Genomic DNA, 24,341 nt, shown 5'->3' on the forward strand with positions numbered 1-24,341 from the left:
CCGGTTCGTGTTCCGGTCTGTGAGTGGAAGCATGCAGGCGTTGGCGTTTCATTAGTAATGCCGAATGGAGTAGCTCTTTCATGCGCTTCTAGAATGGGGTCACATAAAGGTACTGAGGAGAATTACGGCCGATGGACGTTTAGACCAGATTCCCTCGACTCCAAACCCATTAACGCGGCATATCGTAGTGTGGTGCAGGAACCATGTCAAATTTTTCTTCGACCCTTCCTCCCATTCCCTCTGATATTGCGAACATGTAAGTGCCAAACCAGACTTTTGAACGTCTCAAAAAAAAACACTCACCAATGTTACAGCTCAGCCCCAGTGAGAACACCCTCGGAGCCCAGCGGAGCGCAAGGGAGAGACGTGTGGATTCGACGGAGGTCTGCGGATGTGGGCGGATATGTTTGGCGCGTCTCTTTCGAGTGGCACAACAGGGCTCCGCTTTCCGCTACCATCCTTTCTGTACATCTAGATGTATCCAATAGCTTGAAAAACGAGATCTTGAGAGCTTTTGGCCGCGTGATTTGTCAGAAACTTTATCTGCCGCCTTGAGTCGTTTTCGAACCTAAGTCCGTCGTTTCTGCTGCTTGCTTGCTTGGCCAATATTCTTTCTTGCCTGCCGTGAACTCAAGATACCTCACTCTGTGAAACACACATATCTAGTTCTAATATTGGTGTGTATGCAATGAAATACTGAGTTCCTTCTGGGATGTCCCTAACTACACTCGAAGTCTTGTGTCTTACTAGTTTGCTCGGACTATTGGGCCACAGCAAGCGATGCCTCCAGCAGATCCTGTATCTGAGCTCTTCTATTGTGGTTGCTTGAAATGCCGATCTGAAAACAATCTCTGGCGCCGTCGTTCACTGTGGTACAAGCATAAGAAACAACGGGAGATACAGCAGCGTAGTGGGGTTATACCGCTACCCAACCCGAGGCACGCTAAACCCACCATATCACTGACGAAGATTCACGACAGACGCAATATCATAAGAGCTCCAACACAAGGTATGTTGACTTGATTGTGATTCAGGGCCATTGGAACATTAATTGTGACATGCAAAATTTCTATTAGCATCATCAAGCGGAGTGGAGGTAGAAGACGGCTCAGACCACAATGAGGATATAAACGCAAACGAAACCGAGGTTAGTGAGAGTAAGCAGCCCCTCTGCACAGTTTGGAACACTCAACATCGTATTGATTGTCGTACAGGATGGTCCCAGGAGCGATGCGGAAGGCGAGGAGCCAGGCGCAATGGAAGTCGAACCAGCACAGGGTGGAGGGGTATGTCTGACTTTCTTGAGTGCCCAGCATCTCGATTATCACTGTACGCCTTCTGACTGCACAATATGTCTTCACCAACAGGTAAACCTGGATGATATGGACGAGGCGGAGATGGAGGAGGATCACCCGCATCCGAGGAATGTAATTGAGGTTTGTCTTGCTGCCATTTAAATTCAAACCTCCGCCGCTGCGATTATAACTGAACATTTGTGCAGGATGAAGAACTCGATCTATCCGGCGACGAAATCAATCATGTTGAGGGCGACCCCAATCTGGTTTGTGTTTCATCTGCTCCATGTAACCGTTCCGAGTCACTCACACCGTACAAATACTAGCGCGACCCAGATCCCGAAGATGATGATATCACCTTCCTAGATTATTTCATGAATGGTGCTGAATACGAACCTGGGAATGCCGAAGACGACGTCGAAGAACCTCCAGCTCCCGAAGGCGACGACCCTGCCAATGCAGATGACCTCCCAGTGTATTCTAGAATACGCTCCGTTCACCGTGCCCTTCAGTATATCCATGCCCTAAGGAACTCCAGCCTGGACGATTCTGCGATGGCCGAGGACGATATTGAGCGACTCAGAAATCCCCTCGAGGAAGAAGTTACGCTTAACGACCCCGATGAACGTTACGCTGTCGATCTCTACATTTCACTCACCGATGGCGATACCTCTGATGAATCGTATACAAAAGCTCGGGACGCCTATCACCGCCATCCGAACCACTCCGAAATTCTCTCTCTCCACTCCGTCAAGCGAAAAATCTCGGACATTACAGGGATTACTTCCATCATACACGACATGTGCCCCAACATCTGTCATGCATACACGGGGCCGCTCGCCGACCTCGATAACTGCCAAATCTGCGGTGAGCCACGGCGAGACGATTCTGGCCGCCCTCGACTTCAATTCCATACCTACCCATTTGGGCCACAGGTGCAGGCACGCTATCGCTCGCCCAAGGCAGCGGAGGAGATGCACTACCTCGGAAGGGAGATGGAGTTCGTCGCGGAAAGGATTCGCGCATCGGGAAGGCTCAGCCAGTTCGATGATATCTGCTACGGTGCCGATGTCTGGGAGGAATACGAGCGTGGCGCGATTGGGCCAAACGACACGCTTGCCATTCTTTCAATGGACGGAGCGCAGTTGTACAAGAACAAGGAGTCAAATTGCTGGATCTATATCTGGATTCTCGTGAACGTGTCGCCTCTGAAACGGTACAAGAAGGCGTACATCATACCTGGAGCTATTATTCCTGGACCTGGAAAGCCAAAATTAGCGGACTCGTATATATTTCCTGGCCTTCAACATTTTATCGCGCTTCAGAGGGAGGGTCTTACGATCTGGGATGCATCGACGAGCGCCACATTCATCTCTCGACCATACCTCCTTCTTGCCACTGCTGATGCTGTCGGTGCTCCGGCTTTTCATGGAGGTGTTGGTCACCACGGAAGGCGGGGCTGTAGGGAAGGGTGCATCAGGATTGGACGCCGGAAACCGGATGGGTCGCATTACTACGCTGCATGTCTCAAACCACATGGATATGCCGTCGAAGGCTGCACTCATGAAGACGTCGACCCAGCAAATATCAACTATTCCACAGAGGAGCAACTCTTGGAGAGTATGAAATATCTTGTGGCCTCCACGAATGCCACCGAATACCAGCGCCGCCGTCTAGAGACTGGGTATACCCGCCCAAGTATTTTCTGGGGCATGACTCGCCGATCATCCCTACTTCGTCTCTTTCCCGGGGACATCATGCACCTCCTTGGCCTCAATATTCCCGATCTCTTCATTCATCTTTGGCGGGGACTCTTTTACTGCGACACCGACCTAGGTGATAACAAAAACACGTGGGAATGGGTGGTCTTAGTAGGAGATGTGTGGAAGCTGCTTGGGAAAGAGATTGGCGAGGCGCGCCGATTTTTTCCTGGATCCTTCGACCGTCCTCCTCGTAACCCAGCCGAAAAAATCAATAGCGGTTACAAGTGTTGGGAGTTCATCCACCTCTTTTACGGTATCCTCCCGGGATTTCTCCACGGTATTCTTCCCGACTTATACTGGCGGCACTTCTGTAAACTTGTGACCGCTGCACGCATCATCTTTCAGCCCAAGGTCCACCGTACGCAACTGGAATTCGCCTGTCATCTTCTTCGTCAGTTTAGTTACGAGTACGAGATCATCTATGTCCGCCGAAAGATCTCTCGACTTCACTTCGTCCCACAATGCATGCACGGGCTGGGCCACCTCTCTCCTTCCACCATTCGTATTGGACCCCTTCCCCTTTCTTGTCAATTCCCAATTGAGCGCACCATAGGAGATTTGGGTGCAGAGCTACGTCAGCCGTCCAATCCTTTTGCGAACCTTGCAAAACGGGCTCTACGCCGTGCACAGGTCAACGGTCTCAAGGCCATGGTCCCTGATCTGGCTCCCGACAAATCAATCGTCTCCGCCATAATGCCCTCACAAGACCTCGGTGACGGCTACTATCTCTTGCATCCACGAGACACTCGAGTCCATCTGGCAACCCCAGCGGAGACCGATGCAATTATGGCCTTCTTTACTCATATCGAAAACCATGGAGTGGATTCAACCAATATTACTCGGTGGGCCCGTCTTCGTCTTCCGAATGGGCATGTTGCTCGAACGGCTTGGAAGGAGAAAGCCAATGCAACGACCCGTGAGGCGCGAAATGTAAAGGTGAGCAATCATTTCAGAATATTGTCTATTCACCTGGATCTTATGCATTGATTGCAGTTCATTCATGCTGGACGCATACGCTATGGTGAAGTACAGTTCTACTTTCACTGCGAGGGCCATGGTCTGGCCATGGTGTCCTTGTATGGGCAGGAGAATGATTTCCTCCGGGAAAATTCATCTCAAGCAGTGTGGGCATGTGGAGCACTTACGGGTACGTTGGTTGTGATTGAGGCCAAGAAGGTCCTCTGCGGGGTTGCCATGATACCCCATACTTTCGGCGGTCTTGAGGGAGTTCGGCTTTACCTTGCATACGATAAGATGGGCTCGGACATGGCAGGCCTACAGGATATGGGTGATGATGAGATAGAGTAGTTAATGGATTAATGGAACTAGTCATTTGTGAAATCCTATTATGGGTGTTATAGCAGGCGGTGAATGAAGCGATAGTTACGTGGTAAAATACTGGCAGTGACAAGGGTGAAGCCTCTCAAACAACGGTAACGGCCGGGCGGAGTTTGAATTGGATACACCGTTTTATTTTCTTTGCATTCCGGGTCTCTCTCGAGCTTGCAATGGCCACTCTGTCAGAAGCCCAACGTCTGGCACTCCGAACCTTCATTCAACAAATAGTTGGACCCACTCCCAACCTCGAGCTTGACGGCCGTTTTATTCCCCATATTATCGACTACAACTGGGAGCCACAATATGTCTGGTTTTCTCCTTGTGGTGGGGCCATTGTCACAATCATGCTTCTATTTGAGGCAGGAAACATGCATGATGGTCGCTATGCAGCTCTGGTTTGTCCCCGTCATCTTCCAATTAATCACTGTCATATATTCAGACATCTCATTCATTTTTTTCAGTGTAACTGTTACGCGAGTACACATTGCTACTTCCTTACACCAATACTTCCGCCTCAAACCCGTGCAAGCATCATTTCATACCGTGCATTGTTGGAGAGGAGACAAGTTACCCTGCTGAGACAATCAGAGAGGGTTAGAGAGCGGGTCCTATATGCAAACCTTGCATCTTCATCGGAATGGGGAAGGTTGCCACCGTCGGAGGAGCAGGATGAAAGTGTTGTGCATTACGAGTCAGAAACAGAGCGGACTGACCCCGAACCTAGCAGTGATGAATCGGAGAGCTCATGGGAATATTAGCAGGCTCCGTAAAGTATGTAAACAAATATTGTGTTCAATGTAATCTACATTGGCCACTTCGACAAACAGGCAAAGTCCTAATTATAGTATGCTAGCCTAAGTAGATCAAGATCAAGACAAAAAGCATGAATCAAAGCAGTAAGATAACTGGAAAAACAGAACAGAGGGCACTTAGAAAGCAAACTTATCACAGAGATTGGGCAAATGTAGCACGGTCACTCTCCAACTCGGAAACCTTCGAAAACAAACCCCACGCCTGTTGAATCCGACCCTCCGAAGTACCATCTAGCTCAGCCCTCTCCTCATCGGGCACATCTTTTGAGAGCCGAAACTTGTGCCGTACCCAGCGAAACAAACCACCAGGGATATACTGTGTTATGCTATAACGGCGCTCACCCTTCTGAATGCATGTGTTGCCATGCTGAAGAGTGGCAGACGGTACATGCACGGTCCACCCAGATGGAAACTCCACAATCAGTTTGAGATCGTATAGTACAAAGTGACCACCCTTCTTGTGATCATAAGGTCCCAAGGACGTCACACCGCACATCACCAGCGGTGAATTAAGGTTGTCGACGTGATTTTTTGAGGTCGAACTTGGGCCCATGTTGATAGTAGATGTTGTATATATCGAATTGCCGTACGGTCGGTCCAGATGTGGTTCGTGAGCTCGGAGTTCATTAACATTGGTCCTACAATAGTCGTAAAGTTTGGGAGAGTAGAAGTTGAAGAGAGCTATGACAATATATTAGTATCGAGACGCATGGACCTAGAAAGGCGAAGACTACCATACCATCTTGATGTCCTGCGATACGCTTGACCGCTTCATGGTTTCGAAGGATATCAGCCGCAACGGGATGCCGAACCTTCAAATTTCCTGCCCTCTACACATACCTACATCAGTCGAGAGATATTGAAGGTTACCAGCAAGACAATGTACCAGGCGTCCATTACCAAGAGTGCCACCAATCGAAACAAAGGGGTACTTCCCACGTCGATGATCTCGCTCGCCTGCCAGCCAACTTACACTCTCATTGTCTCTCACATCATCTATTACATCCGCGAGTTCAGACATCGACTCATCCCAAGCGCGTCGGTCGGGGCTGCTGCTGTCAGGGCCTGGAGCAAATGTCGACAAGATGATGTCGTTTTTGTCGGTAATTATGAGAGGTTGTCTGTGACAAGTCTGATCAGGTTGTACACCAAGGGCGAGACAAGTCAGGGTGTACTTACAAGTCTGGGTTTCGGATGACAGAGAAGTCGGGGTGGGCCATCTGGAGCTCAGCCAAAGACGGCACCGAGCGGCCTGTAGGTCGATTCACCCCGACATTAGCGTATCGCGCGATGGTTAAAGCGGTCAGGACAAAGGAGGCCTTGATGATTTTGGGCCGTGCGTATTTGTTGGAGACGGAAGAGCGAGTTTTGCGGCGCTCCTGTAGCGGGTCGAAGGTATGTTCCTTGGTAGCTCCCTTGGCCCGGTCCTTGGCCCTCTTCTTCACATTCCTCTTTGCGTTCCGAGAGAGCTCCGAGGCGGGCATCATAAAAGAAAGACCCTGGAGCCGGTTCGAGACCTCTTGGAGGGTCCGCAGAGTGGGATCGTAGATATCGGGGCGGGTGCTCGAGGGTGGCGGTGGCGTGGGAGGGGGAGTCGATCGCCGAGATGATGCGGGTGTGAACTCCGGAGACGCCTCTTCGCTGTATGTACGGGTGATTTCGTTGTCGATGGCGCGCTGGAGCAGCGGACGTGCATCAACGTTGACCTGCACCACAGTGGCATCGCCCCATGCGGAATATCGACGACCACTGCGAGTCTAAGCAGGAATGAGCCATTGAAGAGGAAGCAGAGATGAGAAATAGGACATACCGTAAGGCCAGTCAAGCACATGACCGTACAATGTGCTCTTCTCCTTGTGCAGGGTTAAATAAAGATTAAACCTGTGAAAGAACCCCGTTCAATTGGTACATCTTGACTGCGTAAAATACGGTGAAACTCAGAAAATGCGTCGAGCACATGTGGACAAGTCACGATTTGTGCGTTGTGTGTAAAACAGCGTATTCGGCGGCCAGTCGACACGCAAAGCACACATACAAGGTCCCAGCGATTAAGAGATATATAGGGGATGGCTGCCAGATGCGCTACACGCGTGGACAATGTTCAAGCAGCTACCAGACGCGTAGAAATGCCAGAATACGCGTCGAGCGAGTGCGCTGTATTGTGAAGGAGCGCCATCGCTGGGCCACTCGACGCGCAAAACGCGCGTATAAAGTCCGCGCAGAAAAATATGGTCGGTAGACGCGTCAAACGCGTGCACAAAGCTCCCCCGGATACTAGACACGTAGAATGTAGCTCCGCGACGCGTTAAACACGCGTATCCAGTCCCGTACAGGACCTCAATGGACCAGAATCGTCCCGACAACACATATGCACAGGGTTATATGGACCAGAGATCAAATGCTTACCGGGATATACGATCCAGCGTACTGATGGGAGGTCAGCCTCGAGTGGGCCCTTTTGAGAGTCGTTCGTTTGTGTAGCTATACGCCCATCCTGTCATGATACATCAGCACGGTGCACTCGTGGTAAGGAACAAGAGACGCACCAACGTCGCCGGGTCAAACACGCAGACGTGTGGCATAGCAAAGTTGTATTCACCACGAAAGAATTGGGGACGGAGCGCGTGCGATGGCATGTGAGACGAAATGGGCGAAGAAAATTAAAGAAGTCAGTGACCAACACATCAAGGCGAAGACAAAAGAGAAAGAGGCAAGAATAATATATAACACCGAACACGTCGTTAACCGCCCAACATCGCAACGACTGCGTTGAGACACTTGCCAGTCGCGATGCCACGCAGTATGGTTCGTTCGGCAGGATACGCTCACTGGCGGGCTGCACAAGGGCATTAACGGTAAGGAGGGACTTACCCGGTGAGAATGTTTCTCCTCGAGTTTGCACAGACCACGGAGAGAACTGTTGAATGAAACGCGAAAGATAGTGGTGGGAGACAAGAGAGGGCAAAAGTGGGGCAAAGGGAGCGGAGGTGGGGACGGCGATGATCACGGGGTTGATGAAGTCTCCGGCTGTCGTGGGATGCAGCCAGACCCCGCTGACGATGGTCTTTGCCGCCATGGTGACAAGTGGCCAGAATCCCTGTGCATATACGCGAGACGCGACGCGGGGAGCTTTGCCTGACCGCATTAGGCAATTGGACACGCGGATCGCACAAAGATCATGATGCGTTCTCCGAGTTCACCACAATTCCGTTAGACACGTAGATGCTCTCTTCCCGCTGCTGACGCTCTCGCCACATCTATCATATCTAGCCTACTTCACCACAAGCAAAATTATGGTCTAGTCTACAAGCTCAGGGATCTTGAGTACTCAATGACCAGCCAACCGACTCGCGCAACGATCCGTGCACCTAGTCTTCACCTGGGTTTCCTCCTCCTCCCCCTCCTCCCACTCCTCTCACTCTCGATATGCGTCTCACCAGCACTAGGAGCGGTTCTTGCGATAGGCTCTGGTACGGATTATATGAAGGCTTCGTTGATGAAGCCGGGCATTCCGTTCGATGTGCTGTTGAATAAGGATTCGAAGCGGAACATACAGAGCTCGGCGGCTTGGAAGGGCGAGGGGCGGTTGTTTGGGAGCGACGCGTATAATTTGGTAAGTTGGGTTTTCTGTTCTGTTTTATTTGTTGTGCTGGTTTGTTGTTTGCGTGCTCGGGAGGGATGGGAACCGGCACGGGGACTTTGTTGGATTCGAATGTGTCACGGGCGTTGTTTTCCTTGATCGGCTGGCAGTGGTATGTTTGGACGTGGACGTGCATATGAAAGTCTCTGCGTATTGAGCGAGCTTCCGTCGTTGAAAACCTGCCACTCACGCGATGGCTTCAGTGTAGCCGTCAACGCAGTTCTCGAAACCTTTCACTCTGGTGGCGCGCCACATAACTCGCGACGCCTCTATCTCATCGTCCGCTTCTCATGATCCACACGACTAACATGTAAACTTCATGCTCCAAACCCACAGGCCACCCGCTTCCTCAAATACTCCTACAACTCCCTCAAATACCTCCTTGGCGTCCCTGCCAACGCCGAAATAGTCTCCTACTACAAAACCTTCTCCGAACCCCCCTCGTCGCCTCCTCCCGCTTCACCGTCGGCATCCCGAAGCCCGGCGGACGCACCTGGGACATCGAAGAGCTGATCGCCATGCAATTCGCCTACGTCAAGTCTCTCGCCGAAGACGCCGCAGGGGAACGCGTGAACGAGGTCGTCGTCACCGTCCCGCCGTATTACACCCAATTCGAACGGTACGCGGTGGCAGATGCGGTCGAGATCGCTGGGCTGAGGTTATTGACGCTGATCGATGGCGGGACAGCGGTGGCGGTCAATTATGCGATGACGAGGACGTTTGAGCGTCCGGAATGGCATGTCGTTTTTGATGTGGGCGCGTCGTCGACGAGGGTGACGGTCGTTACGTTTTCGACGGGGAAGGGGAAGGGGAAGGGGAAGAAGGTGGGTGGGACGAGCGTCGTGGATAATGGAGTGGGGTGGGATAGACCATAGGATCGTTGTAGGGACGGAGATCGATAGGCGGTTGAGGGACGTTTTGATTGTGGAGTTTGCGGAGAACACGGGGAAGGATGCGAGGAAGGATGCGAAGGCGATGGCGAGGCTTTGGAAGGAGGCGGGCAGGGTGAAGGCGACTTCGAGCGCGAATACCGAGGCAGTTGCCCATGTCAGTTTTAGTTTGCCTCTCTATCTTTATCTCCAGGATGAGACTGAGATTCGAACGTGCGATTTAGGTCGAGAGCTTGATGGACGATGTAGACTTCAAGACGAAAGTGTCGAGGGCGAGACTCGAGGCAATGTGTGCGGACATGATGCCCCGCTGGACACAACCCATCCTCGACGCGCTAGACATGGCGAACCTGACCATGGATGGTATCGAGTCCGTCATCATGACCGGTGGAGCCATGCGCACACCCACGGTCCAGGCAGCCATCAAAGCCACCATCGGCGAGTACGTCCTACCCTCTCTCCCTCCTCCACTTCGTTCCACTACGTGTCATGCTCATCTCATCACGCCCTCGCACCACAGCGACAAGATCGCGATGAACGTCAACGCGGACGAAACCGCCGGAGAGCAAGAGCACGCAGGCGGCGAAGGAGACGAGTACGAGTATTCCTTTGGCTGTGGATGTGAGGTTTACGTCTGTTGCGCCGATGGCTATGGAGACGAAGGAGGCTCGACAACGGTAATTGTTCTCTGCCCTTGCGCATGGCTGGGTGCTGAACCCCTCTTTCCTGTATAGGTTGATCGCAGCGGAGGCCACAGAGCTCGTCCTACCAGAAGGCGTACCCTCGATCGCGATCGCGATCCGCCTTCTGTATTGGCTCTGTGTCGAATCCCTGCAACTTCAGATTTGGCCCGCCAACCTCGTAGCGCAATTGTTGCCCCCGATGTTGGATCCGTGAGGCCATCATTAAGCTGCAACATATCCTCAAGGTGCGCCGATTCTGCGGTCGAAGTGGTCGTCAAGGAGCTCGTGAGGGTGGACAGGGAGCTGATGGTATTCGCAAATGGGATCAGGATCTTCCTTGCGCTGTCGATGAGTTCGCTGTCGATTTTTCATGGTGGTGAATAGAGATGTTGTGGACGATATTGCGGAGAAACAGTTGGAACAAGAAGAGAGTATCGGGGCAAGCTTGGTTTCAAGCTTGGTCTTCTCTCCTGCAAACGAATCTGCTCCCGATGTCGACTCCATGTATGTATTCTCTCGCCCATCTAGCAGTACATGTATATATTTAGCTTTTTGAATTGTCAAGACTGCTTGTGCATCAAAATTAATCAACCAATCTTCCATTTGGGCTTTTGAATGGATGTGGCCCGCGAGGGCCACACTTGCAGAGAACGAATTTTTTTGCGAAGGTCGAGCGGAGCCTGCTTTTGGCTCTCACTGTCGCTCCTTGGTCTCTACGTCTCGAAATCGACCTATGTCTCATAGTCAAGAACCACCGCCCCCGTACGCCGATACTTCAGAGCGTGTAGCGCCTGAGAAGCGTCCGTCTTCGCCACCCCAGGATGACCGCCCTGCTGCGAAGGTTAGGCGAGACTTGGACTCGTTCGGTGAGTAATTATCCAAAAAAAATAGCTTCATAGTTATTTTGACACCATTTCCGCTCGGTGGAAGACTCTTCCACAGCAGACTCACAGAGTCAGACCGCCAACGAGTCCCAGTGTAGCCAATCTGGCATGACCTACGATCAAACCGAAGTCAGTGTGCCTCACGTAGGGAGTGTTTTGCATGATCTTGTATCGAACAGGTAAGTTTTCCTCCTTCGAACTTTGTTTTTCACTTGATGTTCAAATACCATGCCCGCTGTTGTAGCAACGCCGCTCGTATAACCTTGTATGAAGAGCACAAGGCAGGTGTCAAAGCCCTGGAAGCGTACACAGTCGCCAACACGCACCTGGCTTACGTTCGCCGTGAAGAGGATTACATGGCAAAGGTACAGAATTATAGCGAGCATGTTCGCCAGGAGTGGTGGAGGTGTTACGACCGTAGCGTTCAGCTGGAGGTTGAACTGGCAAAACATGGGATACCGTTGCCCTCTCCCTACCTCGAGGAATACCACCGATTCGCACCTCCAGAAGACCTGCCAACTGCAGAGTTATGGACCACCAAATGGGAGAAGTTATATGACAACGAGCGGTATGTGAAGTGGAAGAATGCAGGGTTTCTTGACCCAGATGTTGTATTGTGGGTCGAAGGACAAACCAAAGGTGGGTTTTGGAAAGGATTGATATCGGCACATCTGACTCCTCTCATTCTCTGCAACACAGGGTCCACAGAGACTACCCCACCCCCATCTTTCACCACCAAATCCATTTCCGAACATCCTAGGGATATTCCTGATACTCCGGTCATTCGATTCTACCCGCAAAACCTCGCCAAAATCGCGGACATGCTCAAGCGCTGTGCTCTAGAGAAACACTCGGCATCGCAGACGTCGGAGACAGGCGGAATGCTGGAGAGTCAATGTAGTACATTTACTATCCCGGAGGAGCTTCTGAGTTGGTTCATGGAAGAGCTTGTGAAGATGAAGGGGGAGACGGAGGAGGAGAACGCAGTGGAGATCAGTGGTTCGCTCGCGCAGGCTATACAGGAGGTTCTTTCGGAAAGCCAAGAGAGTGATGGTTACACACAACTAAGCAAGGAGTAAATAATTCAGTAGTACACTGGCATGTAGAATGTCAACCTAACAGTTTCGGCTCGACACCTGGTGCCACATAGACGCCACAACGCCGGACTTCCCATTTTGGTATCCCCTCCTTCCAAATTTGGTGTGTGGAAAATCTTCAAAGACGCGACACTCTCTGACTCGGGCTGCGTCTTCGCCTCTACGCTCACGATACATGCCTGTAACTTATCTACTCTAAACCGCCTAATTGTGTTGACGGACATGGATTTCAACTTCCTAAGCGGCACACAGTCCCAGGATGTCGAGGGTCGAATGTACATGCAAACAGATATTTTAGGAAAGTACTCTCACTTTTCTCTCTCTCGGTAACTCTCGAAAATTGCTGGACTTACGGGGCTATATATCCTTCTCAGATATCAGCGGCTCTGGGCTAGGCCTCAACATGCCATTGAATATGTCCTTAGGAGTGGGTTTGAGCGGGCAGGTGCGTCCTTGTATCATGCAACTCGTGATTGGATGGGATCGTCACAATTTATACAGGCACAAAACACCCTGCCATCCGACTCTGCTCGCTACGATCCCATCATTGCTAACGCCACGCATGACGGCCTCGTTCGGGTCGGCAACCTAGCACATCAACAAGTCTGCTACCAACTTATGCAGGCTCAGGTTGAGATGGCGAAGCTAAAAAAAGAGGTGGATCGGCTGTCATGGAATAGGTGTGTAGATCAACAATTTTTGTTGGTTTCACTGGCACTCTCTTGATGATATCTCCAGGAACGCGTACGATTCCCTGATAGCCCAGCTTTTAGGGGGAGATCGTGGCGCTGCGACCATCGTTTCCCTGCCCACTGGCGGTGAAGACTCCAAGGATGTGTTTGTATCCTCTTCTGTTCCATCCTTATCGATCTCCCTTCAACAGTGCCCCGCCCATGTTGTCCTTGGCCTCGGAATGAAGGCGCTTACTCCGCCAACCCGTGCTGAATGTCCGGACACTCGATTCTGGGCCATCTCCGACTGGAATTCATTCACGAAGCCGGCCGCACAGACAAAAAAAGGAGGTAACCACTCCGTTTTATATACTGAGCTCTCTCACCAGCAAGCCGACGACATGCGAGTGTGTATCTACAGCCTGTTCCTGTCGCTTGCGTCGACTGGCCAGGCTCCGTCGCAATCAGGCTCCCTTGGGCATGAGGCTCTGGAATATATCCACGGCAACCTAGCCACGGCATTCCCGCCTCTTCTCCGCTGCGAAGGTGGTCACTGGAAGATTGACAAGCTAATTTCTCAGCTTTACTCGAACTGGTGGCGCGACCGTGGAAAGAAATACATTCCACCTGCCGGACACGACAACTTGCCTCTGCCCAAGCGCGAGGCTTCCGAGGCACCTATGCCAGAGACACCCGCTCCAAAGAGGCCACGGCCAGCGGCACCACCCGCAATGTCGACCATACCACGTCCGAAATCTCGTCCATCTGTTAATCCGCAAGAGTTTCGCAGGACCGACCAGCCAAAACCGACATCTATTCCATCTGTGTCGCTGAATGTATCACTTAGACCTGCTGAAGTAATTGGTGCGTCTTTTCCCTTTTCCATTACCTTCGAGTTCGCCCCTTTCAATATAAGACCGACATCCACGCTAGCACTGGCTCCCACAGATACACCTTCTGCGATACCTTCTGCGTGGTCCGATCCGAACATGCATATTCCATCAAGTTTGCCCCGCACGTCGCCGCCATCAACGCCTTCGACTTTAGCCATACCGTGCGAACAAGAGCTAAGGCCATTCCCGACGTCGGATCCACCTGCGACGGCGACATCGACGGTAGATCAAGTTCCAGTATTGTTGACGAAGACAGCGATGCCGTTGGCGGACATGGATGTTGATTCTCTGTCCGGTTCGTTGTCTCGGCATTCACCATCACCAGGAGCTCATTCAGCTCCGTTCTTCTTAGCAACGCCGTCACATCCAGCGCCCCGACCAATTCACGCTGAAGCAGACGAACACAAGGCTTCACAACCACCTATATCACCTCGTCTCAAGCCTGCTGTCGTCGCGAATGAAGGTACGGTTTAGCTTGTGACTGTACCACAACTTTCTACTGACGTCGTGTGTTTCTTTGAACTCGTGCCTTAGCAAACCCTGGCGCCATCCGCGAAGATGCAACTGTCCTGAACGAGGCGGATGCAGATGTTGTACTAAGTGCAGCACGGGATGAGGCTGACACTAACAAGGTCTGTCCTCCATTCAGTCGTTGTACCTTATCTGTTTTTGAGAATTGCGGAAATAGAGCTCGGTCACCCCGACTGGGGGGTCTACCATGTTGGATAACGACGCACTGTATGTTCCATTACCTTCTCACTCTGGACTATTTTCTAACACTTGCCAAGTACAACACCAGCGACACCCTTGCTCCCTATGGATATACCTCAAGATGTTGTGAAGACTGCGCTTTCCAAGGAGCCCAAGGCAGCGGGGGGATCGAAGAAGAAGGGCGGACGGGGTGGGCAAGGTAAGTTAGCGAAGGATTACTACGACAATAGCGACTACAAGGAAAAGTGAGTAGTATTTGTTGCGATATACACACTCTTGCTTATGTACCGTTGCTTTAGGAGCGTCAAACTCGGACTCTGGCTCACAGAGCACCCGGAAGGTCTTCAAGCTGTCTTCGAGAAGGAGTACTCGAAGTATCTCACCCTGCCTTTGGACAACATATCTGTAGGTTCTCTCCTCAGAGCATAGTGCCTCTTTTTACTGACTTGTGACCCGTTTATCGTATGGCAGAGAGTCGAGGTATGGAACGAGATGAAACAACGGGTACGTTTGTTTCTCTTTTCGGCACCCATAGCTTTCCGTTGCAAGCTACAATACTAACTGTGTCTCAATATTTCAGGCTGATACAGCTGGTGTGAAACCCCGCAAGCAGACCCAATCAAAGGCTAGCGCAAGCGGCTAGCTGTGTGAGCACCGTGCATGGGTATAGGTGTGGGCCAATTGGTCGGGGCAATTGTATGGGGACGGGATCCGCTGTACGCCGCTGGGATCCTTTCAAGGCCGATACAAATACAATTTATTCCGTGTACCGTCATCCGTCCACATCCTATGTACTCCGAAATACAAAGAATTCCGAAGTAACGTAAATGGAATGGACTGTTGAAAGGGCGTGCAGTGTGATTGCAGGCACCGCTCTGCTCCGCGACGATCCGAATATGGCAGATGTGCCGTGGTAAGAATCGGATGTCAACCTGTCCTAGAGGAGCGCGGCGGATTTCCGATTAGATCCTCCTGCATCCGCCCACATCCGAGGGTGTTCTCACTGGGGCTCAGCTCCCCTCGTATGCACCTATCTCTCTCATATCACACACTTTTTTTACTGATGCTTCGCTCGCATGCACGGCTACAGCTATTCAGCGGGCTCCTTAACTTGTTTCTCTTTGGTATTCTGACTGTTCAAGTCTGTACGTACACACCTAATACCACTCCACATATGCTGTCTGATCATACGCTTTCAGACATTTATGTCTCGTCATTCCCAAATGATCGCAAAATTCTGAAAGCCCTAGGTCAGACTATCTCTCTTTTACCGTTTATCCCAGCCAGCTGGTTCTGTACTTACTGGCGGACGCTTCACTAGTCCACGGAATATACCTATTGGAAACTACACAATCCTGTCTCGTTATGGCTGATATGTATTACTGGTTTGGTTCTGGATTCGGCAACATGTTACACCTTTCCAACCCCTATTTCTCTCCCTTTGACACACCGCTGTGCGGATCTCTTGCGTCTCTTGTGGCACAACTGTTCTTCTGTTATCGCATCTGGACTCTTCAGAGATCTCTCTGGCCCCTCTGCATTCTGATTGCCGCTGTGGGTATCTTGCTTCGTGACAAACCGCACAAGTGTGCATTGTTTTCTCACATGTCATCTTCCAATATCTAGGTGTCTGTAGTGCAAACTGGCGGTGGCATAGCAATCACAGTATTGGTCAGTCCGACGTGGTCTAAAAACGGCCCAGATTGTTTACCAATACACCGTTGCACACAGGGCCACCTTTCTAGAAACTTTGCAGTAATCCCAACATACCATGCGCCTCTCTATGTATGGCTCAGTACTAGTCACTAATGCCTCTGCTCAACGATGACTTATTGGAACCCCGTCTTAGACCTGGCTCATTGGAGCAGCTCTAGCCGACGTTCTCATTGCAGTGACGATGACATACCTAGTGAGTGTTCAATCCGAATGATTCCTTGTGCCGTATGACCAATTTACTCTAAAGTTCTTTAGGTCTCAAAAACGAATTCAATCTGGCACCCGCAGTGTTATGTGGCAAATTGTTCGCTTGACCGTAGAAACTAACACTATCACCGGTATGACCGACATTTTGCCTCAATCTTTTAGCCTTTCTCCATCTCAATTTTGCCACAGCTAGTGTGGCAATCATTGACTTGCTCTTGTTTTCAACCGACTCGGTCAGTTTTCCATCACTTCTCAGGCTTTGGTGGTCACTCAGATCACGCGTCAGTAGACCACCAACTACTTTGTTGTCCCGTGAGTATCATTGTCCAACCGTATCTCGTCGGATGTGCCATTTGATCTTATCCACTCCTGCGGTCAAGATCGGTTGCTATAGGGAAACTGTCAGTCTTTCTTCATGTGTATTGACTATCATGTATTATACTAACTTGCGGATATTAGGTATTCAAACACACTCCTCGTCACATTCAATAACCGCCTTGCTCTTCGCAAAGTACTGCAGAACAAATCATATGTTGACGTGGACCTTTTCAGCAGAGACCACACTGCTGGAAGCTCTTCCAACACGGACACACACCCTGCAGCCCCTCAACCTCCCCAAAATCGACCGTTTAGGGAGACCATCAATTTGTCAATACTCAATGACCCGGTAGATAGACCTGACGACGACATAGGAGATGTGAGTCACTCGCCTCGATTTTAAATAATTAAATGCTCATGAAAGGGATTGGGATCATTGTGCAGAGGGCTCCTGTAAAGTTCAGCCTGGATTGATCCACAGCTCCGCAATGTGCAACATTTGTTTCAGACTTAGTCATCGTTGGGGTCCACCGAGGACATCTCTGGCAGCGTGGCCGTCTTTTGTTGATTTATCGTTTTCTGGTTGTATCCTGTATGCCCATTTCTTCCGACTACGGCCCTTTAGTTGTGACCATGACCGGTTATTTCCCTCGGTTTAATCTGCCTACCCCGCCTTTCATCAGCACGCTCGGAGCTGCGCTCCTCGCGCCTCGCTCACTGGCCTGTTTTTTGCCCCAATTCTATCATGATTGCTTTGAATCTTTTGGATGCACGTTGCAGTAATTCTTATTTGTCACAACTATGAACATCTGAAGTCTCTTGTATTTAAATAAAAATTGTGCTCCGAGTGAGAGCGGCTCGCCATAGGCGGCACACATGGCATAGCCTCACCTCTGCTTGGAGATGGACGAAGTTACAGTAGCTTCATATATATCGTAGTCGAAAGGACAGGTGTTCAATGGCCCTCCCGTACCGTTGAATGCGACATTCATAGTCAGGTTTAAATCAAAAGTGTGATTTCCGTCCGCCAGTGATGTCTAATCGAAGACTTGGTAGTGCTTTGCGTCCTCGGACAATGCCTTGACGAAATTCGAGCCTGCGTCTATTTCATCGATGCCGAAGTGGAGAGACGAATCCTGGGCGAGTCCGCGTGTACAGAAGACCGAGATGTATGTGTCTAATTGAAAGAAAGTGAGTAAAGAACATGGGAGGCGTAGCGAGGACCGTCTCTTGATGCACCTGAAAGGTCAAAACTGAACGTGGAGCTCGGGAAGTATATACCCGTCTCCGTTCCGGGAAACTCCCAGTAGGCCCCTATAAATTTTAATGGTGTCTTTAGCTAACTGACTGTGCATCTATAAATGTGTAACTTACCAGCAATACCACCCCATCCTCCTGGTTGAATATTATGAGCGTATTTCAGATCAGGAGAGCATCGTTTCCATTCCTCCACTCTGGATCTATTCCTTCCAAGTTTCATTCCTCGACCAGTGAAACATGGTCCAGATACGAAATCCAATCATTTGACCAGTAGTTCCTAAATAATGTTTACTGTATGAATGACTTACCGTGGTAGAAGAGGTGATCTAACCCCTGTTTGGAGCAGGTGGAGTTGAAGTAATCGAAAAGAAAAAGAAAAAACGGGACCACTTGTACCATTGAAAGCGACATCTAGATCGAATATACCGAGCTCGAGTGTGTGAATTCATCTTCGAGCGTTGTCGAATCGAAGGCGGTGTATGCGTAAGGTCCGTAGACACATTATTGATGCGGACACAGCCAGCATCCGTGCCGTCCTAGTGGTATGCCTTGCCAAGCAGCGTTTACATTCGAGAGGACAGAAATCGATTCCTGGAAGAGGTTCGAAACAGCCCTGAAAGTCTACACGATCGACACCCACCTTGAAAGTTGAAGAAAAATGTCGAGTAAAGGTAAAATGTGTCATGAAGTGTCCTTTGGAAGCGATAGCATGACGGTAAATGTGTCGGATTCAGCGCTACGATAAGTATGCTGGCCAACTAGTCGGGGGCATAGGTTTTACATGCCATCAATTACGCCCCATACCCGTACTATCACTCCAGCAGTGTTCGGTCGCAAAACACAGAAAGTCTCGTAGGGCTCTTCCTCCGCCCTCTTACCTCACGAGATTTTGTATACATGCTGGCAAACATGTATGCTTCAACCCTAGGTACTCACATTGACCAAAAGTCGTCTCTGCTCCTGTCCGGATCAATTCCGGTGGTCGCGGATGGGTGTTCGGTCAATTCTCCGCCACACCATTGCGCTTCGTTTTGTTGAGAACACCCAACCTGTACTCCCTCGGAGAATTATGCAGTACCATTAAATCCCATAGAGGTATTTAACAGCCAACGGTCAAGAAAAACGAGAAGGAGCTGCTGCTCAGAGAGGTGCAATATGGGCTAAACGGCCTAAAACGGCCTTTTTTATCCTTTAGTATATTCCCCACTCATAGACGAGACATTGGTTTGTGCCCAAAGCGTGTGTACGTCACTTTGATAACCCTGGCTATCATCTCAAGAAGGTTTGGAGAGAAACAATGGGGAATTGCGTGCGTTAGAGCGCAATACCGAACACCCATCTAATACCGAACACTGCTGGAATGATAGTACCGTAGAAATGTGAGCTCCGCATCGAGCAACATCGAAGCACTGACTTTAACAAGAGAAACGAGCCGCAGAGGGTAGGATGGACACTTGTTCCGTGCTCAATCCCCGACTATTATAATAGACGGTGGATGGGCCGTAAAAACCTTGGAGGGCAGGCCGTGCTATGTTTACTCATTTCAGATCAAGGACCTCGTTTAGCTTCATAGCGATAGTGTGATTGGCTGATCGAGCAGAAGACTATCTTCGTCGTTGTCGTGATAGAAAGACAAGGCACGATATGTACATATTTATCGTGCGAGCCGTAAGGCTGTGGCGAAAGGAGACGAGGACCGGGGTGTGTCCGAGAGTGACTCGTTGAGCGAGGCGTCGAGAGGTAGGAGGCGGCGTATTCGATGGGGATAGAGGCGATCGGTAGTATTTGGGATTGGGTGGAGGTGACCATTTGATTTGTCAGCGTGTTATAAGTTTGGCAGACTGAGATGGGTACAGGTACGATCCTAGGCTCTAGATATGGTCGAGAAAGGGATAAGAAAGTGGAGGAAGAACATACACAGAACATTCGTTACTCACCCACTCATGCAGATGAGACCTCGAGCTCGGCAGCACCAGCTGAACTGTATGACTCAAGTACTGACCAAGCTGTTTGTCGACCATCGTTCCAGACAGATACGTCATCGGGACTTTGGACGCTTTCGTCTATGGCCAAACGACCTGTTTTCCATTCATATTGATAGCGTCTTAGTGATTCTCTCGGGGACGCCTTCCTCTCTTATACACATCAAGATAACACAATGAGCAATCACCCATGCACGCGTAAGTGGTTAATGAGAAAATCGAAAAAAGCAATGTGGTAAACGAACTGTCAGCGAGATGATGGCATATGTATTAAGACATGAATGCTTACCTCGTCGCAAGGCCGATGCGACAGATCGAACCATCCGCCTTCGTATTCGCAACCTTTAAAATACGACGAATAACCGCGGGGAGAAAAAGCTTGGAATCCAGCCTTATAAATTGACAAAATTCCGCCCGGATCACGATGGCCTGGAGCGACAGTATGGTGTCATTGGGGCTGCCCGGGACGTCTTAGAGAGCGGAGGACCGAGGTACATCAACGACTTTGTTGAAAATAAATGTGGAAGAGAGAACGTACGCTGTATTCGATTTGATTTCTCCAGTTGCTTTGCATGTCCTCCATGGGCGCTCGTCGTTTCACTGGGATCGCTATAAGCAATAATGTAGAACGAGTGGTTCGATCTTCGGGCGCATTGAGGGACGCGCAGGCATGTGCAGTAACCACGCACCGGTCAACCCGTACATCCCATCACCTTCACTCTCGGCTCCCTATGCATAGGTTTATTCGCGCGAGTGACTATGAAGTACCCGGTGTTATGCGTACGGCGAGTCAGAAAAGAGCTCAGAAGAGGATAAACAGAAAAACACACCTTCGCGAACGTAGTAGCCTCATTCCAGTCCGCAACCAATCACCGAGATCTCAATCACCTGCTCATGCATAGTTACAGAATCCCGTCCCAGGATCAATCCCATCCCCATTACCACCAAAAGACAAGCCAGCAGTAGAAGCGCCGGAAGACGCTGGAGGATTCAGATGCGGTCGATGTAAAGCAGTTCCACGCCTTCGCAGAAGTTGATTCAAGCGGCAGCAACATGAGCATGCACTGTGTTTAGTAAATAGAAGAAAAGTAGTGTGACGGTTAGTGTTGAGGGGCCATAGGATGGAACTGGTACACTTACCTCGGTTCGGGAGCTTCGAGCATGGGCACGAAGGTCGAAAACAACTGCTACAGATATTCTGCCTCTAAGACTTCCTAACAATTCGCAGCAAATTCAACCAATAATCGGCACTCTTACACAAAGTGCTTGGGTAAATAGTCAAACGTACGTCGAGATGTATACATAGATGGCCACTGGTACTAGTGATACTGGGTACCAACCTGTGCCGACTCATCAGTTCGAAGACGATCAACGAGGAAAGGGTGACGTACATACATTGGTCGGTCCAATGGCTCATCCTCGGGTACGGACCATCGCACTGCGAGATACTGAATTTTTGGAATAAATACAAACGGGTAGGAAGACATTTGGAAGACATGGTCAGCATTGCGTTTGCATTTCGTCCAATTCCTTTGCGATGTCACCGCCACCGCCACCAAATTGCAACGCGTACGGTAACGCTGGAACCTCGCGAGTGCGATAAGATAAGATCGCCACGCGAGCGATGGCCGCTTCAAAGCCCTCTCTCTCGTCTTCAACTCTTCTTCGTCCAGCTTTGTCCGATCGACAACGAAGAGCTAGTCATGGTGGCTCTGAGAACAAGCATATCCCATGATTCTCCTGGTCAGATACATACACGTACCCGCCCATGTCACTCATGATGCAATCAAGACTTGATCAAGACCCTGTCGTCTCACTTCTCGACCCATCTCATATGTCCTGTCTTGGCAGCCTATATAGCTACTCTCGTTCTCGAGGAATACACCAGATTAATGCGATGAACTCTAGAAACTTCGCAGAAGGTCCTAAATTCAGCTTCTCAGATTATCCAACCATTCTATCCAACCGTGCCACCCATGCCACCCATCCTCGCTCTCGACGATGCTCGGAGTTAGTGAGTTGGAATGATGGATGAAAGAGTTGTACAAGAGTCGCCGGCTGCTACTTGTATGGGAACGGATGGAAGGCAGGATGAAATGAGGGAAGTGAGAGATGTAGCATTATTGGAAGGTCGTGGGCTTTGGATCGAATGGAGAAGGTGGGTCGGACGACATAGACACCACCCAGTACGTCTCACATCTTTATGTGTCGTATTTCGATCTTTTTCCTCCTTATTCTGGCTCAATTCACACTTAATCCATATCGCAAATACTGACACCTTTTCTGCCTACAACAGCACCTCCGATACGCTTTGTCTCGTCCGATACTGGTTATGAGTATGTTCACCTTCCTCGCCTTGCGTCACCCACTCCCTCTCACGCTCCCCTATCCCGCCCTCTTTTTGCTTCTCTTCCCTGTCCGTCTATCCCGCTAGATGTTCCTTCTTATACTTACGCCCTACCCTTCACGAAATCTATTTAGATCTCCATCCTGAAATATTGAGAGCTGACACCATACGTCGCTGGAGCGACCTCTGAGGGGTCTTCAAAGTAGGAGACAGGTAGAGTTAGTAGTTTGAGTTATTGTACAGCAGAAGACTCACTATCAAACTCACGTAACCATTTTTTTAGGCGACAAAACCTCGAACCCGATTTCAACCTCGTCAACATCAGGATCAAAGGGATCAAGCTCTCACCTCCACACCGCTGCTATATCCACACTACATCACTCTGGACCTTCTCCGATTGCCACCAGATATCTTACAAGCCACGACCGGAGGTCCACTACCTGCACGTCGCCTTTCCCTCGCTCTGCCGTACCGTCCGTACATCCTCCGAATTTCCGGGATACCCGTTCAAACCATGCCGTCTGGCTCAGCGATAAAACGCAGCTGTTTCATCCAAAGTCCCTATCCTATCCAAAATCTGGTCAGGTCAGCAGTTTTGCCTCGAGAGTACGGGAGCTTACGGTGAGTTCCTTCTTTTGAGCCTTCGCATGGTATTCTTGACGTCGGTGTAACCGCATGCTCGTCTGCTCTATTCTCAGACGCTATCCAAGACGTTGACTCGCAAATCGTTGGCGGTATATATGGGCTTTACGTTATTGTACTGTGTGTACCAACCCTTTCTTCCTCTTCCTCCAATGCAGCGTACACTGTAGATGGAATTATTTTACATTATTACACCCATACGTCTGAATTCTTCCGAGAATCTCGTCAAATTAAACAGAAGCGTCGAAGTGGCGTTCAGAGCGAGCGAGCTTACAGTGACCTATCCCGACTCATCCCAGCTGCTTTCGGATCCCATCTGCTTGAGCTACAGTACTCTAGGCTACTCTATGAGTTGGAATCTCCGTCTTTGCCGCCGTTGAATCTCAGGCAGTAGGGACATTGAAGGGCTCTGGCTCTCGTTATTAGGCGTTTCTGCTCTTCTCTCGCGTCGAAGTCGTTCGCGGCACACCAATGCTGTGGTTTTTGTACTCTTAGGCAAGAGGTCAAACTACAGCCCCATCTTTGGAGTCCTCTCATGCCAAGTCATCCTTCCTGAGCTCTCATCTTCGACTTGTTCATGTTGTTTCGTCCGGTCATCCACCATAACATCAATGCTAACAAATAATCGTTTTCTCGTTTGGTACCCATTATAGCTATTCCGGCCTCACGTATTTATGTGAAGATCTGAAAGCCTTCCTCCGTCACGGTCTATTGATCTTGAAGTGCCCATCTCTCCGTTTCGACTCCGGCATCATCGCTGTCTCTAACTCTAGCCACACCTCTCGCATTTTTGCCTCCTATTTTCCGACTTTGCTGCTTCCGGCTCTGTGGGCGGAGGTGGCGACTAAGTCCAAAAGCGAAAGCCCAGAATGCGTAGGAAGTCGAAAATGGGAGATTTTTGCGCATAAAAGGAGGATGCGGTAGTCGAAGCTTCTAAGATTTTCATCCCATCGAGCCTCGCGTATGCGGTCCACCTACTGAAATTATACACCTGCTGGATTGCTCGCCGGCGATCACTTTTTCAGTATTCGCTGCTCAGGTCAAATGTGTGTGTGAGTACACTTGAGGTCTACGGACTTGTTCAATTTGTAGAACGCTGTTCCTCTTGCAGTAATCCCGTTCCTTGTCCACTCTGTCCAGCAAAACCCGAGCTCGAATCACCTATGATTTAACGCCATTTCACTCATAACTT

General features: G+C 50.2%; 7 protein-coding genes across 7 annotated transcripts; 5 read left to right on the forward strand and 2 right to left on the reverse strand.

Annotated features, from left to right (window-relative positions):
• Positions 1–1,807: 1,807 nt before the first annotated feature.
• On the forward strand, positions 1,808–3,994 carry STEHIDRAFT_29275 (uncharacterized protein; the record flags this gene model as incomplete). Its single annotated transcript, XM_007311495.1, has 1 exon — positions 1,808–3,994. A coding segment is annotated over one exon (2,187 nt), but the record flags the coding sequence as incomplete, so codon positions are not given.
• Positions 3,995–5,341: 1,347 nt separating this feature from the next.
• Positions 5,342–5,887, reverse strand: STEHIDRAFT_69685 (uncharacterized protein; the record flags this gene model as incomplete). Its single annotated transcript, XM_007311506.1, has 1 exon — positions 5,342–5,887. A coding segment is annotated over one exon (546 nt), but the record flags the coding sequence as incomplete, so codon positions are not given.
• Positions 5,888–8,539: 2,652 nt separating this feature from the next.
• On the forward strand, positions 8,540–10,635 carry STEHIDRAFT_163797 (HSP70-domain-containing protein; the record flags this gene model as incomplete). The annotated part of the gene is made up of 7 exons (XM_007311515.1): positions 8,540–8,821; positions 9,185–9,256; positions 9,328–9,676; positions 9,735–9,895; positions 9,963–10,180; positions 10,259–10,333; positions 10,473–10,635. The coding sequence occupies 7 exons, from the start codon at positions 8,540–8,542 to the stop codon at positions 10,633–10,635; spliced, it is 1,320 nt and encodes a 439-aa protein (XP_007311577.1).
• A 519-nt stretch (positions 10,636–11,154) lies between these two features.
• On the forward strand, positions 11,155–12,384 carry STEHIDRAFT_163798 (uncharacterized protein; the record flags this gene model as incomplete). The annotated part of the gene is made up of 4 exons (XM_007311516.1): positions 11,155–11,287; positions 11,352–11,484; positions 11,550–11,944; positions 12,005–12,384. The coding sequence occupies 4 exons, from the start codon at positions 11,155–11,157 to the stop codon at positions 12,382–12,384; spliced, it is 1,041 nt and encodes a 346-aa protein (XP_007311578.1).
• Positions 12,385–12,805: 421 nt separating this feature from the next.
• On the forward strand, positions 12,806–15,320 carry STEHIDRAFT_163799 (uncharacterized protein; the record flags this gene model as incomplete). Its single annotated transcript, XM_007311517.1, has 10 exons — positions 12,806–12,847; positions 12,904–13,082; positions 13,141–14,261; positions 14,319–14,429; positions 14,501–14,598; positions 14,655–14,704; positions 14,755–14,922; positions 14,977–15,082; positions 15,149–15,181; positions 15,258–15,320. The coding sequence occupies 10 exons, from the start codon at positions 12,806–12,808 to the stop codon at positions 15,318–15,320; spliced, it is 1,971 nt and encodes a 656-aa protein (XP_007311579.1).
• A 2,635-nt stretch (positions 15,321–17,955) lies between these two features.
• Positions 17,956–18,863, reverse strand: STEHIDRAFT_116624 (uncharacterized protein; the record flags this gene model as incomplete). Its single annotated transcript, XM_007311518.1, has 5 exons — positions 17,956–18,095; positions 18,158–18,232; positions 18,293–18,313; positions 18,487–18,511; positions 18,819–18,863. 5 exons carry the CDS (start codon positions 18,861–18,863, stop codon positions 17,956–17,958), a joined length of 306 nt encoding a protein of 101 aa, XP_007311580.1.
• Positions 18,864–22,150: 3,287 nt separating this feature from the next.
• On the forward strand, positions 22,151–23,060 carry STEHIDRAFT_150989 (uncharacterized protein). Its single transcript, XM_007311519.1, has 4 exons — positions 22,151–22,346; positions 22,457–22,496; positions 22,642–22,725; positions 22,791–23,060. The coding sequence occupies exons 1-3, from the start codon at positions 22,185–22,187 to the stop codon at positions 22,695–22,697; spliced, it is 258 nt and encodes an 85-aa protein (XP_007311581.1). The 5' UTR covers positions 22,151–22,184; the 3' UTR covers positions 22,698–22,725; positions 22,791–23,060.
• The last annotated feature ends 1,281 nt before the right edge of the window (positions 23,061–24,341 follow it).

The sequence above is a fragment of the Stereum hirsutum genome (assembly GCF_000264905.1).
Source record: "Stereum hirsutum FP-91666 SS1 unplaced genomic scaffold STEHIscaffold_28, whole genome shotgun sequence".
NCBI lineage: Eukaryota > Fungi > Basidiomycota > Agaricomycetes > Russulales > Stereaceae > Stereum > Stereum hirsutum.

Excerpts from the sequence above, each read along its gene's own strand:
- STEHIDRAFT_150989 (XM_007311519.1), top strand. The coding sequence starts at position 22,185 with ATGATGGATGAAAGAGTTGTACAAGAGTCGCCGGCTGCTACTTGTATG. Across the intron at positions 22,347-22,456 it reads GACGACATAGACACCACCCA|CACCTCCGATACGCTTTGTC; the intron begins GTACGTCTCACA and ends TGCCTACAACAG. Across the intron at positions 22,497-22,641 it reads TCGTCCGATACTGGTTATGA|ATCTCCATCCTGAAATATTG; the intron begins GTATGTTCACCT and ends AAATCTATTTAG.